The 16,196-nt window shown below is 63.4% G+C and overlaps 1 protein-coding gene across 4 annotated transcripts in view; it reads left to right on the top strand.

Moving 5' to 3' along the window:
• Positions 1 to 316: 316 nt before the first annotated feature.
• Positions 317 to 16,196, top strand: part of Adgrl1 (adhesion G protein-coupled receptor L1) — a 31,178-nt gene continuing 15,298 nt past the window's right edge. For 3 of the 4 annotated variants that reach the window (XM_063228497.1, XM_063228496.1, XM_063228493.1), the window contains exons 1-4: positions 317 to 451; positions 9,861 to 10,028; positions 11,849 to 12,062; positions 15,266 to 15,375. In XM_063228497.1, coding sequence (XP_063084567.1) covers positions 9,959 to 10,028; positions 11,849 to 12,062; positions 15,266 to 15,375 — 394 coding nt within the window. In that variant the 5' untranslated portion in view covers positions 317 to 451; positions 9,861 to 9,958. Of the gene's footprint in view, positions 452 to 1,032; positions 1,050 to 9,860; positions 10,029 to 11,848; positions 12,063 to 15,265; positions 15,376 to 16,196 lie in introns of those variants that run through there. The other variant, XM_063228495.1, reaches the window with a different exon arrangement.

Below are 16,196 nucleotides of genomic sequence, written 5' to 3'. Positions count from 1 at the left end.
CGCCCCGGGGCCCGCGCTGAGCCTCCGCGCCGCCGCCGTCGCGGGGGCTGGGCAGTCGCCTGGGTGCACACGTGCCGCCCCCGTCGGGGCTGCGGGGACACGCGGGACATGCGGGCGGCCGCCTCGGGGGGCTCCGCCTCGCCCCCGCGCCCGCGGCTCTGACGCCGCCCCTCGCCCCGGCCCGGTCCCCGGCCACCGCCGCCGCCGCCGCCGCGAGGGGCCGCCTTCGGGGCCGAGTCAATCGCTGTTCTTTGCAGTTTTTTATTTTTTATTTTTAAATTTTGGTTGGTGGTGGCGGTGCTGGGCCTGATCGAGCAGGGACCCGGAGGCCCCGCGCCCCCCCGCAGCCCAATTCCGCGCCCCGGCTCCGGGAGATGTGCCGGGCGGGGGGCCCGTGCCCGCGGAGCCGCAGGAGACACGCGCAGGGTCGACCCGGGAGCGCTCGGGACAGGTGAGTGGCCGGGCCCGGCACGGGCGCGCACCTGGGCCAGGTGTGCGGGGCGGGGGAGGGGAGCCGTGGCGCGCGCGGGGCCCGCACCTGAGCGCAGGGCGTCGGGGGCGGGCGCACCCCACCCTCCGCGGCGAGGTGCCCGCGCGTGGTGGCTGCTGCGTGTGCCCGCGCGCGCGCCGGCCTTTGTGGGGATCGGCGCGGCGGTGCCTGCGTGTCCCCGGTGCGTGTGCGCGCGGGTGCTTGGCGCCCTGTTTGTGTAGGTGTCTGGGTGGGAGCTGAGGGGATGCGTGTGCGCGCGGCGCGTGCGCGTGCGCCCCCGGCCCCCTGGAGGAGCCGTGTCAGGGGGCTGGCACCCGCGCTGGGCTGCGCCGGGGGCCGTTTTCATCGGGAAGCAGCGGCGCGGGGGAGGGGAGGGGCCGTCTGGCTGCCAGGGAGGGGGCGCCGCGGGGGGAGGAGGGGCTGCAGCCTAGCGGCTGGCTCTGCGCGCGGGGCCTGGCTCAGCTGGGCTCAGCTGGGCTTGTCGAGAGCCTCTGTCGGGTCCTAGCCGCCGGGATCCGCGCTGGGCAGACGGGCCACCCTGGCCGCAGGTGTGCCCTCGGTGAGCACCGCTGTCATCGTGCTGTGTGCGGGTCCTGGGACAGAAGTCCAGGCCTGAAGTGTGTGTGTGTGTGTGTGTGTGTGTGTGTGTGTGTGTGTGTGTGTGTGCGCCCGCGCGCGTGCGCGCGCGCATGCGTGTGCACGTTGTGGGTTGCAGTCTGTGCTGAGCTCCGGTCCAAAATTGCCTCCGTGCGCCCCAGCATCCATCGGGAGCGGTGCTCTGGCAGCCCGCGCTTGCAAGCCCCCAGACGCGCACCCTGGGGCCCACTCCCCGGTCTAGGTCAGCGTGCGGCCGTCCCCGCCTGGCATCGCGCGCACTCTGCATCCCGGTCTCCTCTCCCGGGCACCCTCGCTTGGGCCAACGTGGGTGTCCCCGCCCCTCCCTCACGGCCCGCTCCAGGCGGAGCCCCCTCCCCGGGGACCGGGGACTGTGCGTGCAGGGGGGGCACGACAGACATGTGCAGCGCCGGAGGGGGAGGGGGCGCAAGATGGCCGCCGAGGTGGCCGGGCCCGGTTCTCGGTGTCGCCACCCAGCCCGCCACCGTGGTGCGGTGATCCCCGTGCCAGGAGGTGCTCGGTGGGGGCAGGTGTGAGGGACACCCGAGGTTGATGTCCAGTTGGGTGCGGTGAGCTCCGGCGTGGCTGGCAGACAGGCCACCGCTCTGCTGTTCTCTCCAGCACCCAAGGGTGCAGGCAGCCTGTATAGCCCGACCCCGACCCAGCTCCTCTCCCGGGGCTGAAGGCCAGGGCCCCCTGCTCTCAGCACCTGCTCCCCGTGGCCTGGGTCCCATGCGTCCTGGAGGTGTCAGTGCCCACATCACCCCCACTTCTCCATCTGTTCCACTGCCAGGGCCTGGGTACAGCCCGGGACCTGGGTCGGGTGCCTGCTTTGGGGTGGGTAGCAGGGAGGCAGATGACGTCTCCCCCTTCCCACACCTCTCCCCACTAATGGCGAATTTATTACTTAAAAGTAGGAGGAGAGCGGGGAGAATGCGAGGAGGAGCGCGGCCTTCATTATCATATCGAGAAAATTATCCGCGATTTCCTAACTAGCAATTTGCCTGCCACGCCGCTCCGAGCCGACTTGCCCATTAATTACAGCGATGAAAAATCAGCTGCAGAGCGGAGAAGGGAACTAATTCCGTGGCTGGCGCGGGCACCGCGCACAGCCACAGACGTGTGTGTGCGCGCGCCCTTGCGCGCTCCCGTGGGAGCGCTGCCCGCCTCTGTGCCCCCACCCACCGCGCTGGGCCCGCCCGTCGTCCCCTCCAGGGCGCCCCCCCCATCTTGGGGTCTGGTGTCCTCAAGTACCCCAGGGTCACCCTGCCATGTGCGGCCTTGGGGAGCAGGGGACCAGAACACCTGGGCCGCAGGCCTGCAGGGAGGAGGGGGAAAGCGGGAGGCTGGAAGCCGGGCTTCTATTCCCGGCCTGCCCGCGGGAGCCCTGCTCTTGGTCGACTCCGGAGGCGGAGGCGGGGAACCTGCAGACAGGTCGGGGCGGTCTGCTGGGTCTGTTTGCATCCAAGGCTGGCCCAGGGGCTACCTCGCCAGCTGGCTGCGGCTCCCAGCTGGAGGCGGCCCTGGCCTTTGTGACAGGGGGCTAGTGGCTGTTGTTCACCCCTGGCGTATGGCTCGCTGGCCATGGGTGCTGCAGGGAGCCCCCAGCCTCCTGCCGGGCGGCTGCCACCTCAGCCAGACGTGGCCAAGGACAGCGGTGCTCTGGTTTCTGTGTGGGTGCTGCTCTGAAGATCCGGTTTCCAGGCGCCAGACAGCGCCCCTCCTCCAGCCCCTTGGAGGGCAGCTGGGAAGCCAGGGCAGAGCCAGAGGGGTTCCCCGGTGACCCCAGAGGCAGGGTGGGGACTCTGTGGGCCCAGGAGCTGGTTTCACCTCTTCCTGGCGGTCTGCATCTATGCACCTGTCCTGTGACCCTGCCCAGCTTGCCGGTGGCCAGGTGGCTGCTGGGCTCAGAGGAGGCTGTTGTGGCCCCGGCGACCAGGTGCACAGCCCAGGGTGTGCGGCAGGGGCAGGTGCATGCTGGGCCTGCCTCTTCTCTTAGTCTGCAGACCCGTACTGGCTACCATGGTGGGAACCCTGTCCACGTCCTGTCTCTGGGGAAGTGAAAGTCTGCCAACTTGTGAGCTGTTTTCCTCAGGGGCTCCCATCACCTACACCTAGGGAGAAGGCCATGCTTCCCTCACCAGAGCCCCGAGGTGCCAGTTTGGGAGGGGACCCCAGGCTGGGAATGCAGCAGCCTCTATGTTTCAGTACTATATATCAGTTTAGAGTGCAGAGTGGCCACAGGACCTTTGCACCTGCCACTCCATCTACCCAGGTCCTTCTGCATGGCTTCCCCCAGCCACACCTTGCAGGGACTCCTACCCTGTGTGCCCTGCTTGGAACCAGCATCCTGCCTGCCCACCTTCCTGGACATGCCACTTCCACACATGTCATGGCTGTTTGTTTACTGCCTGTCTTCCTGACATCGATCCAGGGGCCCAGGATGTTGTCATGTTTGTCTGTCGGACAATCCCCTGGTGCCTGAAACTGCCTGGCACACTGACCTCAGCTGGATGGATGGAGGGGACTAACCCCCTCCTGCCCCAGGGTACTCCGCTTCCTCGGGCCCCCTTGTGAGGAGCACTGGCTGCTGACCAGGACTGTGGGCCTGTGCGGGCTTGGAGATGGCTTCCTGCTGCCCCCGGAGGCCATCTCTCCCGAGTGGCTGTTGGGGTTCAGTCCCAGCCCGGAAGGGAACTTGGTCCCCCTGCTTCTCTGTCCTGGGGGCATGGCCCCAGTCGGTCTGTCCGGAGATGGGTGCCCCAGCCCTGGCTCCCCAGCCACGCAAACCCCACCTCCCACACCCCGTGAATCAAGGCTGAGGCTAGAAACAGCTCTGCCCCCGCCCCCACCCTGATCTAAAACCCCTGGGAGTCAGGCAGGGGTGAGCCGGGGGGCTTCTATGGGTCCTGGACACTGTGTGTGCTCAGTGCACCCCTGCCCCCCAAGTGTAACCCCTGACACCCTCAGACGTCAGGGAGCAGTCCCGGGTGGGCGCTGACCTCTGCGCACTTGGGGCTGATGTCTGAGGGCTGTTTGTTCTGTTTCCGGCTCTTTCTAGCGGGAAGGAGGGAGGTGGAGGGAGGGTCTCACTGTGTATCCCAGGCCGGCCTTGAATTCGCATCAATCCTCCTGCCTCAGCCTCCTGAGTGCTGGGATTCAAACCATAAGCCAATCACGCCCAGCTTCACGACTTCACAGATGTGAGACAGGTGCAGGTCGTGCTGCGCCTGGGAGGGACACCTTCACCCTGAACCCCGGGAGGCCAAGGCAGGAGAGATGCAAGTTCAAGTCCAGCCTGGGCAGTTTAGCAATTTAGTGAAAATTCTGTCTCAAAATAAAAAATACAAGGAGGGCTGATGCTGGCTGTCGGGACTCAGGCCTGTCATCCCAGCACCAGGAGGGTGAGGCAGGATTACTGCAAGTTCAGAGCAGAGGCCTTGGGTTCAGCACTCAGTGTAGAAAGAAAGGCAGGAAATGAAGTAGGTCGTTTTTAGCTCAGTGCGGACAAACACAGCCTGGGACCAGGCCGGGGTAGGGAGCTGGTTGCTGAGCGCTCAGCAGCCCTGTGGGGGAGATGGAGACCGTGGATTTGTGTACTTTCAGCTGGGCGCCCCCTCTCCCCACTTCTCTGTGAGCTCCTGGCTGCCCTAACGGGCACTTGGCCTGCCCCAGGGCCTTTGCACAGGGGTAGTGCCCCTCCTCCAGTGTAAGCTGTCAGCCCTCTCCAGCCCTTTGGCTTCCCCGAGACTCTGTGCCTCTGGTTTTCAAAGCTGGACTTCTGGCACGGGACAACCTCTGGGGATGGTGTTGGTGGCTGTGGTGTTTTCCATGGTGCTGGGCAGGCACTGCCCACTCCCCACTGTGCTGCACCCCAGCCTCACATTGTTACTTGTCGGTCCCAGGCCACACGGTGAGGCCTCTGCTGCTAGTGCTGGGGACATTTGGTGGCCCCAGGGGGACCCGAGTGGCCTGTGTCGTCCTCTGCCCTGCAGAAGAGAACCCTTGAGCAGAGGGCTCGGTGTACAGGGAACACTTGGGGGGACGCAGCTGGCAAGTGAGGTCCGAAGGCTCCCCGCACTGCGTCTCTGTGGTCCAGGGTCCACCTGCAGAGAGTTCATGCCCCCATGCTGGGCCAGAGGCAGCTGGTTCTGAGGGCTGTGGGACCCGGCCCGGGGGCTGCCAGGTGGCGCCAGGGCAGCGGGCATCACCGGTGGAGGCATGGAGAGCAGAGGGGAGGCAGCAGCAAGGTGAGAGAGGCCACACCTCCGGCACTGCCCCCCTGCAGTCTGGGCCGCTTACCTCATCCCGGCCCCAGGGCCCTTGCACAAGCTTTCCTGCTCTCCAGCCAGCCGCCCCCCCATGCCCATCTGCACCTGTCCGCAGCCCGAAATCTCTGCCTGAGTGAGGTGGGCTTCCTGCAGGGACTTGTAGCCGACCGTGACCTCTGAGACTGTGCCTGGGGTCTGTTATGTCTTCGTTCTCTGACTGGTGACTGTGCATGCATTTTTCTCGCCCAGCGGGGCGCACAGGGACAGCCAGGCCGTGCCTTGGGGGACAGTCCCCATTGAAGCTAAGAGGGGGCCTCTGGAGGACCATGTGGAACCACAGGCAGGGGCAGCAGCACTGGGTTTTCCTCTTGTGAAGATGCCCTGGCCTCAGGGTGGAGGCTGGGTAGGCAGAGGTGGCAGGCCAATGGGGGAGACCTGGGCACCATGGGGGTTTGTGGGGTGCTTTAAACAGGCCCCACCTCCCTGCAGCCTGGGGACACCAGAACAGTCGTCCATCATGCGGCTTCTTGTGCCAGGCACTGAGGCTGTGACCACAGCCTCACAGAGGAGAGGAACACAGCCCCTGCCCTGTGGGCTCACACGGTGGGAAACCTTGCAGATATACTGCACCCTGTGTGGACCACAGAACAAGGGCCACGTAGAGCTGTGGCTCCTGGGACCACCTTGTGTGAAAACTGGGAGATGGGAGAGGAAGCTGGCATGTGCAAAGGGCCTGGGGCAGGGCCCGGGACATCACCCTCAAGGCCTTGAGCGCACCGACCAGCCTGGCTGCTCGCAGGTGCTGCCCCCCAGCTGAACAGGCGCTGGGCCTCGGGGAGGCGCCAGGGTGACAGCAGAGAGGGCCCCAGGGACACAGAGGAGCCACAGAGCCCAGGCGCTGTCTGGAGGCTCTGGGCCCCAGAGTGGCAGAGGTAGGTGATGGCTGCAGAGGGGGTGGCTGCTCTAGGGGGAGGCGGCGTCACGGTGCGAGGGCCCCAGAGCCCCCCCAGATGCTTGATCTCCCACCCACTTGGGCAGGTTTCCATGGCAACCGTGGGTTGGGGCAAGCTGGGCCCCCTCCTCCCTTCACCTCCCATCCTCATCAGGGCGAGCGAGGACAGCGCCGCCTGCCGCGCCCACCTAGACACACAGCAAAGCAGGGGTGGGGTGGAGGTGAGGGAACCCCAGGAATCTCCTAGGGACACCTGGCCCCTGTGTAACCACGTGGCCTTTGCACGCAGCTCACCCAGCCTGGCACTGGGGACCCATGGGCCTCTGTACCTCAGCTGCAGTGAGCGTCCAGGGTCTCGGTGCTTTCACCTAGTCTCCTGCGGAAAGGCCGCCTTCTGGCCATAGGCCGGTACACTGGTCACCCCGGCACTCAGGAGGCTGAGGAAGGAGTTTCACGATTTCAAGTCCAGCTGGGCGATGTCTCAAAGCCAGAGGACGTTTTTGTGAGAGAGTCAGGGTGCGCTGGGCACAAAGCCCTTGGCTCAGGGCACCAGGGTCCATAGACGCCAGCCTGTCTTTTGGGGGCTATCAGTTAACCCATGACACCCTGGGCGCCATGGGCTCACACAGCTCCATCCCTTGCAGACACCTGCCCAGTGCTGTCCAGGTGGGCCACCCTGCCTCAGTGGCCCAGGCTGCAGTGAAGAGGGGCCAGGAGTCTGCCGCAGGCCCCCCTTCAGCCATGAGTGCTCTCTGTGGGTGCCGCCTCGGAAGAGGGCTCCAGGCCCGTCCTCACCCTGGCCATGTCTGCGGTCAGCCACTGGAGACAGCAGTCAGGGAAGCTGTCCCAGCCTGGAGACCCTAGGCTTGCGCAGCCTGTCCTGCCAGCACTCAGGAGGCTGAGGCAGGAGAGTTGCAAGTCCAAGGCCAGCCTGGGCTGGGTAGTGAGATTCTGCCCCGCCAAAACCAAAGCCTGGTGAGCTCCAGTGATTTCAGGACCCTAAAGTGCAGCTTCGGGAAGTTTGGGAACTCTGGGTTCCACCCCTGCCACAAAAATGGCTTAGAAGCAGGTTTTGATGGTTAAAAGGAGCCCGTCCGTACCTCGAGGTGGCCCAGGGGCCTCGCTGTGTAGTTCGGGCCAGCCTGGATCTCACTGTGCAGCCTAGGTGGCTTCAGTCCTCCTGCCTCAGCCTCCCACGGGCTGAGGTTACAGGCGCTCAGCACCACACCCGGGTACTGGGTCAAAAACTTCAGCACAGAGATGCCCAGTGCTGGGGCAAGGGGTGAGGACAGAGGGGAGTGGCTGAGGGAATAGGTGGGTGCATGGGTGCCAGTGGCAGTGTAGTCGGGGCCAGGACTCCTGAACCGCATGCAGGCGTGGGGAGGGACGGGCCACGGCTGGGCACAGTGGCCCCTACCAGTCACCCTGACATGCCAGGAGGCTGAGGCAGGAGGACTGCAAGTTTTGAGTGTCTTGTGGCAAAATTAAAAATTTGTAAAAGCACCGGACGCAGCTTGGTGTGAAGCCCTCGGTCTCTCCCAGTTCTGCACAAAGTGGGGGGTGGGGTGGCCAAAGATTTTGACTCTAAGGCTTGGGGGTTTGCTCGGGGTTGGGGGACCCCTGCAGAGGTGTGGATGGCAGGGTGAAGGAGAGGCCAGTCTGGAGAGGCTCAGGGACACTGAGCTGGTGGGGAAGGGGCTGGCGGAAGGGGCGACCAGGCACGGAGTGTGGCGGGTGGGCCGCCCCAGCGGGGCCTGGTGGTGGCACCGTGGCCCCTGGACACAGCCACAGCAGAGGCTTGGGGAGGCGGAGTGTGGCGGAGATGCACCCCCTGTGTAAACCCTGTCGGCTAACAGTGGCCGCAGTGCCTGGTGGGCTCCCTGGGTGACCAAGGGGTCGAGGAGGGTATCGTGGCCCCCACAGGGAACGGAGGCCTGAGGTGTGCCCGGCTCTGCCAGCTTTGGCCTCGGAAGTCACTTTGGTCTAGCAGGAAAATCCCAGCCTGCAGGGAAATGCACCTCCTGGGCCATGGGCAGTGGCCCACAACTGCCGTCCGGGGCTCAGCAGGCTGAGGCAGGAGGATTGCTGTAAGCTCAAGGCCAACCTGGCGCCCAAAGGGAGACAACAAAAAGGACCAAGGTCTGGGAGACCCTGGGAAGGCGTCCCTGGCCCTGAGGGAGCTCGGGACAAAGGTAGAGAGAGGGCGAGTGGGGCCGGGGTGTAGTCCTGTTTCCCAGCTCCAGAGCTGCAGGGAGAGAGGGAGGAGGAGTGAGCAGGTCGGGCCACCCCAGACCCCAGCTGCAAGGCCACAGGCAGGGCGGGAAGATGGTGTCTGGATCCACGTGTCCAGCCTGTGACTCGGAGTGGACCGGGCCTGGGCTGTGTGGTGCTGGGGCCGAAAGTGGCCGGTGGGTAGCCATGCTGGAGGCTGATGTAGCTCACAAAGGAGACCACAGAGAAGACTAAGAATTGTGGGTTTTGAGATCTGAGAGTCATTCAACAAATAATTTATTTCGGTGTCTCTAGCTTGTTTGTAATATGGGGATGTGATGAACAAAACCTGGTGGTCCCTGTGGAAGAGAAAGCTCACACACCAGAGAAGTTATATTTGAACAAAGGAGCTGGCTGTGTGGGTAATCTATGGACAGATGCTTGATGCACAGGAGGAAGAGCTGTGCAAAGGCCCTGCGGCAGGGCCTGACCGCAGACATGGTGTTGGTAGCTAAGTGGGCCAATCAGTAGGCTTTGAAGGGGCTTTGAATTTACAGAGGGGAAAAGTTGGGGCTGAGTCAAGATTGTAGACTGCAAATAGCAGCTACAAGCGTTTGCTATTGTGAATGGTGGTGCACACTTGTCTTCTGGGCACTTGGGAGGCTGAGGCAGCAAAATGGCTCTGAGTAGAGGCTAGCCCGGGCTACACAGTGAGCCCCAGGGTCTGGCTGTTCCTGCCCTGGCAGGTCCTCCCTGGAGACTAGGGGTGGGGGGGTCTCTAGCCAGTTCCTGGCCAGGTGGTGGTGCTGAGCCAGGTCCTGGCCAGGTGGTGGTGCTGAGCCAGGTCCACCCCCGGAGGACCCAGTGCAGGTATAGTGGAGGGCTGAGGGCTGTGTCGCTGGGCACGCTCGAGTGCCAGTGGGTGCGAGGAGCAGCCACCGGGGAGGGGGACACCGGCAGGACCCAGCCCTGAGCCTGCAGGGCCGCTGTGCCCGGGAACAGAGCTGTGGACACTGGCAGGGGACATTCACTGCCTACCTGTCCGTCTCCACCTCACCCTGAGGGTCCCCTGGCACTCAGGCGTCCCCAGTCTCTGAGCCGTGGTGCCAGCTGGCTGGGTCCTAATTAGCTGCTGGAGCACAGGGCCCAGGAAGCAGCAGGCTGGGGGCCCCGGGGACGTCGGTGTTGCCCTCCTGGCCATCGAGGAGGCTGGGGTGCTGGATGTTCTGGCGCACGTGACCCTGGCGTGTCCGGGTGGATCTGGGCGGCTGTGGTCCCGGGGATAGCCTGGGGCTCCCCCTAACCCCTGTGTCCTCTCCAGGTGAGTGGGCTGGGCTGTAGCGCCCCCCCCCCCCCGGCGATGAGAACCTGGGGTCCCCGTGCAGGTCACTGAGAGCTGTGCTCGCCCTGGCCGCCACCATGGCCCGCCTGGCCGCCGCGCTCTGGAGTGTCTGCGTCACTGCCGTGCTGGTCACCTCGGCCACCCAGGGTAGGTGCCGGAGTCCTTCCCGAGGGGCCCAGACCTCTGCAGGCCCGGGCCTTGAGGGGCAGAAGGGTCCCCCCTTCCTCTCTCCCTCTGCTCTGCTCCGTGACTGCGTCTCTGAGCGCTCGTGGGAGCAGGGCTTAATTAAGGCGCTGCTTATTTAAAAACAACTAATTAGGGCCGGCCGGCCGGGAGCCAGCAGCACCACCACCGTGAGTGCCCCAGCCACCCCCTGGCCGGCTGGTGACTCACTCATGGCCTCACGGTCCCCACAGTGGGCACGGGCAGGGCGAGGAGAGAGCCCTGGCCAGGAGTCTGCCCTGTGCCCGCCACCCTGTGGCTCCCAGGCACCTGCTGCCACCCTGCCCCTCGCAAAGCCACAGAGTGGGGAGGAGGGCGCTGGCCGGCCGGGCCTCGGGCTTTGGCACTGCTGGGGTGGCCAGAGCCTGATGCCGAGTTCTCTCCAGCCCAGCAGGAGGGTGCGGGGCTCCCACCCCAGACCCCCGAGCCAGCCCTCGCCCCCAGCCTGCTGCAGCCGGGAGGCTAAAATTAGCGGGGAACCAGATGGTGCCAGAGCAGCGCATGTCAAACTTGCTCTGTCTGGGACTTAAGTCACCCCAAAAAACCCCAGGGACTTAGCCGCATCACCCCGGAATCTCGGCAGCATGGGAGGGCCAGGGGCTCCAGCAGAGGGGGTGCCCCGCCCTACCTGGCCCCCTCAGGAGGAAATAGTGTGACAGCAGGGCAGCATTCCCTGGGGAATGGGGTGCTCGCCTGTCACCCCAGCCCCCTGTGAGGCTGAGGCAGGGACAGTGCGGGTTCGAGGCTGGCTGGCAACTTAGCAAGACTCTGTCTCTAAATTAAAAATAAAAAAAAGCTCTTCAGGGTCAGGGACCCTTGCAGAATGACCCTGGACTGGGGGTGCCCCATGTGACACATTGGGAAACTGAGGCAGGGAGGCTGCTCACAGCGGGGCTCCGTGAAGCAGGGAGAGGGGGCCCTTCTGGGTCATGCCTGCCCAGGCCCCAGCTGCTGTGAGCAGCCCTGCCCCCCAGCAGTGCCCGCACCTGCTCTGTGCCTCAGTGAGTCACGAGTGTGTTCTACACACCAGAGTCCAGCCGCCCCCCGAAACCCCTTGTCTGAGCTGCCATACTTTTTTTTTTTTTTTTTTGTCTTTTTGAGACAGGGTCTCGCTATCCAGCTCAGGCTGGCCTCGAGCTCACTTTGTAGCCCAGGCTGGTCTTGAACTCCCAACCATCCTCCCATCTTAACCCTCAAGTGTTGGGATTATAGGCGTGAGCCACCACGCCAGGCTCTGAGCTGCCATACTTTTGGGGAACATTTCGGACCAAACCGAAACAGTGGCTAAGTTGCCCAGGTTGGGCTTTAATTTGGGATCCTCCTGCCTCAGCTTCACGGAGTGCTGGGATTTCAGGTGTGTACCGCTACCCCTGCTTAAACCCCCCTTTTGATGTTTTGGGTCCACCCCCACAGCCTTACTTAAGTCCATCACCATTGGCAAAGATCTCCTTGCTGGCCGAGGTGGCGCACCCCGTCACCCCAGGACCTTAGCAGTGGCAGGCAGGAGGACGGCAGGTCTAGGGCCAGCCTGAGCAGCTTCCGAGCCGCTGTTTTAGGGTCAGGTTTTAACGAGGGCCGGGACAGGGCTGTTGTGCGGTGGTACCCCACATGCCTTACCCCAGCGCCCCAACACGGTTCCTCCAGCTGCAGTCAGCGGTCCAGGGGCTGAGTTAGGACATCAGCCTGCGACCTGGGGAGATGTGGAGACCCCCAGCTCAGCCCCCTGCCCCACACCCACTCTGCAGGCCTGAGCCGAGCCGGGCTGCCCTTTGGGCTCATGCGCCGGGAGCTGGCATGCGAGGGGTACCCCATCGAGCTGCGGTGCCCGGGCAGTGACGTCATCATGGTGGAAAACGCCAACTACGGACGCACGGACGACAAGATCTGTGACGCTGACCCGTTCCAGATGGAGAATGTGCAGTGTTACCTCCCTGATGCCTTCAAGATCATGTCACAGAGGTGAGTGGCCCTGCGCCTGGTGCCCTGAAGCCAGTTCGGGGGTGTCCCGGGTGCAGCCCGGCACGGCACCCCCACATATGTGGCAGAAGCACGCACGCATGTGGCAGCAGCTGTGTGTCTCTGGGGGATGGACCACGTCCCAGGCTGGCGGGCAGGGTTGTGAGCTGTTCCCCAGGGCTGGGATGGTAACCCCGAGATCTGTCCACCCAGTTACGTCCCCCCACTTTTTTAAGGAACAGTGGGTATCACTCGCTGGGTGTCTGAGTTGCCCAGGTGGGGCTCCAACTCGGGATCCTCCTGCCTCAGCCTCCCAAGGCCGGGATGGCAGGCACGTGTCCCCAGCCTGGCTCTCTGGTGCGTGTGGAGCTTAGCGTGCCGGGGTGTAAATCCGATGAGTGTGGCGGTGCTGGTGTGTGCGGTGTGCGGCGCATACCAGGCTGAGGACCACCAGGAGGTGATGCCAGGGCCGTGCCGCAGGGGCCCCCTCTGCAGAGCCTCACCCGACCCCCCAGCTCCTGCCCCTGCCTGTCCCTTACAGGTCACCGGGGCCTCCTCTGAGCCTCTCCTTGCTGTTCTTTCTGGCTTTGGTGCTGTTCCCTGGCCCTGAGAGCCCCCTTCACTTGTGCCGCCATGCTCTTAGCTGTGCCCCTGTGGGGCCTTTCCAAACCCTAAAAGGACAGCTCCCCCTTTCCTCACAGCTCTGGCCGTGCCGCCCCTGGACACCCCTGTCCCGCTGCCACATTTCCGGCAGATGTTGTGTCTGAGAGCGGATTTCTTTTATGCCTTCTGTTTTTGGTCTTTCTGAGACCGGGTCTCGCTCTTCAGTCCAGGCTGGCCTCAAGCTCACTCAGGAGCGCAGGCTGGCCTGGAACTTGCAGCAGTCCTCCTGCCTCAGCCTTCTAAGTGCTGGGATCGCAGGTGTGTGCCACCACACCTGCCTTATATGCCTTCTCTCATAGTACTGGGGGGGCTCTTAGTCCCGCGAGGACAGAATTCTGTCCCCTACTGTCCGGTCCTTGGCCAGGGACACCACAGGAGGGTGAGAATCTCTGCTGTCCAAGACGGTACGGTGTCCCCGAGGGCCCTGTGGCACAGGGAAGCGGGAAGGGGGCTGGGGACAGGAGGACCAGGCACCTCGGGAATTTCAGGCTGGGGACAGGTGTCCCTAGGTCCAAGACACGGAGCCCCTGGTGGCATCAGTTGCTCCCTCCTGACAGCCGGCCAGCTCTGCAGAGCGCTGGGACTCGGAGCTCTGCTCTGGAACCCCACCCTGCTCCCGCTGCTACCCCAGTTCCTCCAAAGGCTGGGAGCCCTCTGTGCAGGTTAGGGTCACAGAGAAGCTGCTTTGCTAGAGATACCCTGAGTAGCTGACCGAAGCCCCGTCAAGAGTTGAGAAGCCTCCTTCCTGCCGGCTGCCCCTGGCCATCGCCCTCCAGAGTCCGGCCACTTGGACCCTCGCCCCATGGGCCAGGATTCGGCCCTGTACATTTCTGCTACCAGAGGTGGTGGGGTCCAAAGCCCCCAGCCTGGGCCTGGCGAGCGGTGGCTTTTTCCTGGTTTGCTTTCTGTTTTATTTAAATAAATGAAACCAGGTGGGTGGTGGGAGTGAGCTTGGAATCCAGCACTCGGGAGGCTGAGACAAGGGGGTGTCCTAAGTTTGAGCCAAGCCTGAACAAGCAGCAACTAGGCCAGACAGTGTCGTCAAAAGAAGAAAAAATAGAGGGCTGGGGTTTAGCTCAGTGGCATAAGCACCTGCCTTGCAAGCAGGCGGTTGTGAGTTCGAGCCCTAGTATGGATTTAAAAAAAGAAGAAGAAGAAGAAGAAATGAACAGAGCCTGTAATGCCAGCACTGGGGAGGCTGAGGCAGGAGGATCTTTGAGACTTCAAGGTCAGCCCAGGGGTTACAGAGTGAATTCGAGGCCAGCCTGAACTGCAGAGTGAGAGGCTGTCTCAAAAAGACCAAAAAAAGCCCCAGAGCTGAGACTACAGCTCCAGGAAAGGCTCCTGGGTCCACGTCCAGTCTCACAGACCACAGAAAGGGACATGGCTCTAATTGTGGTTCTGGGGGCGGAACCCGGGGCCTCACAGGGGCAAAGCAGCCCCTGTACCCCCATACCCCAGCCCCGGTTTGTGGTTGTGTTTTGGGCTTTATTTTTATTTTTTATTTTTTGTCTTTCTGAGCCAGGGTCTCTTCACGCAGTCCAGGCTGGCCTTGAGCTCACTTTGTAGCCCAGGTTGGACTCGAACTCACAAGGATCCTCCTGTTTCAGCCTCCCCAGTGCTGGGATGCAGGCGTGAGCTGTCCCAACCACAGTACCCAGACTGGGTTCATGTTGCATTCTGAGTCAGGGTCTGGGGAACCGGGACAGGAGTCACACTTAAGCTCCTCTTCCTTCCCCTCCTCTCCCACCTCGGCTCCTGGCTCCTGGCTTCGAAGATCCTGTGCGCTGCTGCTGCTCCCAGCTGTGTGCTATTTATTTTTAAATGATTAAAATGAACCATTTTAAAGCAAACACATTCCGTGACATTTAATACATGCATAAGGTTGGGCAGCCACCATCTCCACCGAGTTCCAGAACATTCCATCACCCCAAAAGGAAAGCTTACCTACATAGCGGTTTGCCCTGACCCTGAAGTCGTGGTGGTGAGGATTTCTCGAAGGGTTGCACCTGGCTCCCGGCTTCCTCACCCCTTGCCAAGGGCACCGAGTTTCCCTCTGGCTGGCGCAGGCCAATCACCCTGGGTTTAGGGTGGTCACCCCCTGTAGCACAGCCTCAGGTGCCTGGGATTTGCCTGGGTCCTGACTCAGTTTCCCTGGGTGCACACCAAGGAGAGGGACCGCTGGGCCAGGGATGCACCATTAGAGGAGTGGGCGGGTGAACAGACGTGATCAGCACCCCCCTCCCCGTCCCTCTCTGCTGTGAGAGCCAGTGGCCTGGGGGCAGGTGGGATGCACAGGCCTGCCCCGGGGATGGCTGTGGGGCTTGCTGCACAGGTGGGGGGCCATTGCTTGTGGGGTCACTCCATTGTCCCCCCCGAGGGGACACCGAGGTGACCACTGACAGCTGGGGGACAGAAGGCGATGTCCTCACCTGGCTTGGGTCCTGGGTGCCCTCCCCATTTCGGGTCTCCTTGTTCTCCTGGCCTGGGCACCCCCAGGCCTGGGTCCATGTTTCCCAGATGCCCTTCCCTCCCTCCCGCAGGTGTAACAACCGCACCCAGTGTGTGGTGGTCGCCGGCTCGGACGCTTTCCCCGACCCCTGTCCCGGGACCTACAAGTACCTGGAGGTGCAGTACGACTGTGTGCCCTACAGTGAGTGCTCTTGTTCCTCTGCGGTGTGGGCCCCGGTGCCAGCAGCATGAGGAGGAGGAGGAGGAGTAGGAAGAGGAGGAGGAGGAGGAGGAGGAGGAGGAGATACCTTGCCCCGGCACGTGCAGCCTCCCATGCTGACCCACGGTCACACGCCCACAGTCAGGGCCACACACCTGAGCTCACCTGCTGCGAAGCCCCTCGACCTGGCTGCCTGCTGCTTTCCTGACCGCCACACCTGCACACCTGCCCTTCCCTGCCGGCTACCCCCTTCCTTTCCCAACTTCCTTTCACACTGTCCTACGCTGTCCCTTCCCCATCCTGGAAGCTGGACTGTATCCCCCCGAGGCCTGGTGGCAGAGTCAGTGTCAGCAGCATCCTCTGGGGATTCCTATGTCCCACAAGCACTGCCTGTCTGCAGGGAGGGGCCACCATGTTGGACTGAGAGTGGCCCCCACAAGCCCCAGGAAGGTAACCTGGGGAGCCAGGAGCCTAGCTGTCCGGCACACAGCTCGGGGAGCAAAGACAAGGTCTCTCCTCCTCAGCACCCATCCTCGACATCACCCCCTGTTCCTGTCCTCCTCTCTCCCCCCTCCTTCCGTCCCTCCCACCCAGCTTCATTCTCCGACCTGGAGGTAGGGCCTGGGCCTCTGGGCAGAGCGGGGAGGGCCAGGGCCACCAGGGCGTCCGAGTGAGGGTGCAGGGGAGCAGGAGACCTCCTCACTCCCCTCCTCTCCCACCCTGACTTCCCCTCCCGAACCCAACCTTTGATTTCTCCTCGCAGGTGACAAGGCGGCCTCCAGGATTGTCGTGCTTCATAACTT

This window comes from Cavia porcellus, unplaced genomic scaffold (genome assembly GCF_034190915.1).
Source record: "Cavia porcellus strain 051 isolate PalLab524CR breed Dunkin Hartley unplaced genomic scaffold, mCavPor4.1 scaffold_17, whole genome shotgun sequence".
In the NCBI taxonomy this organism is placed as follows: Eukaryota; Metazoa; Chordata; class Mammalia; order Rodentia; family Caviidae; genus Cavia; species Cavia porcellus.
The sequence above is the reverse complement of the archived record's forward strand: the minus strand, read 5'-3'. Positions and strand labels throughout refer to the sequence as shown.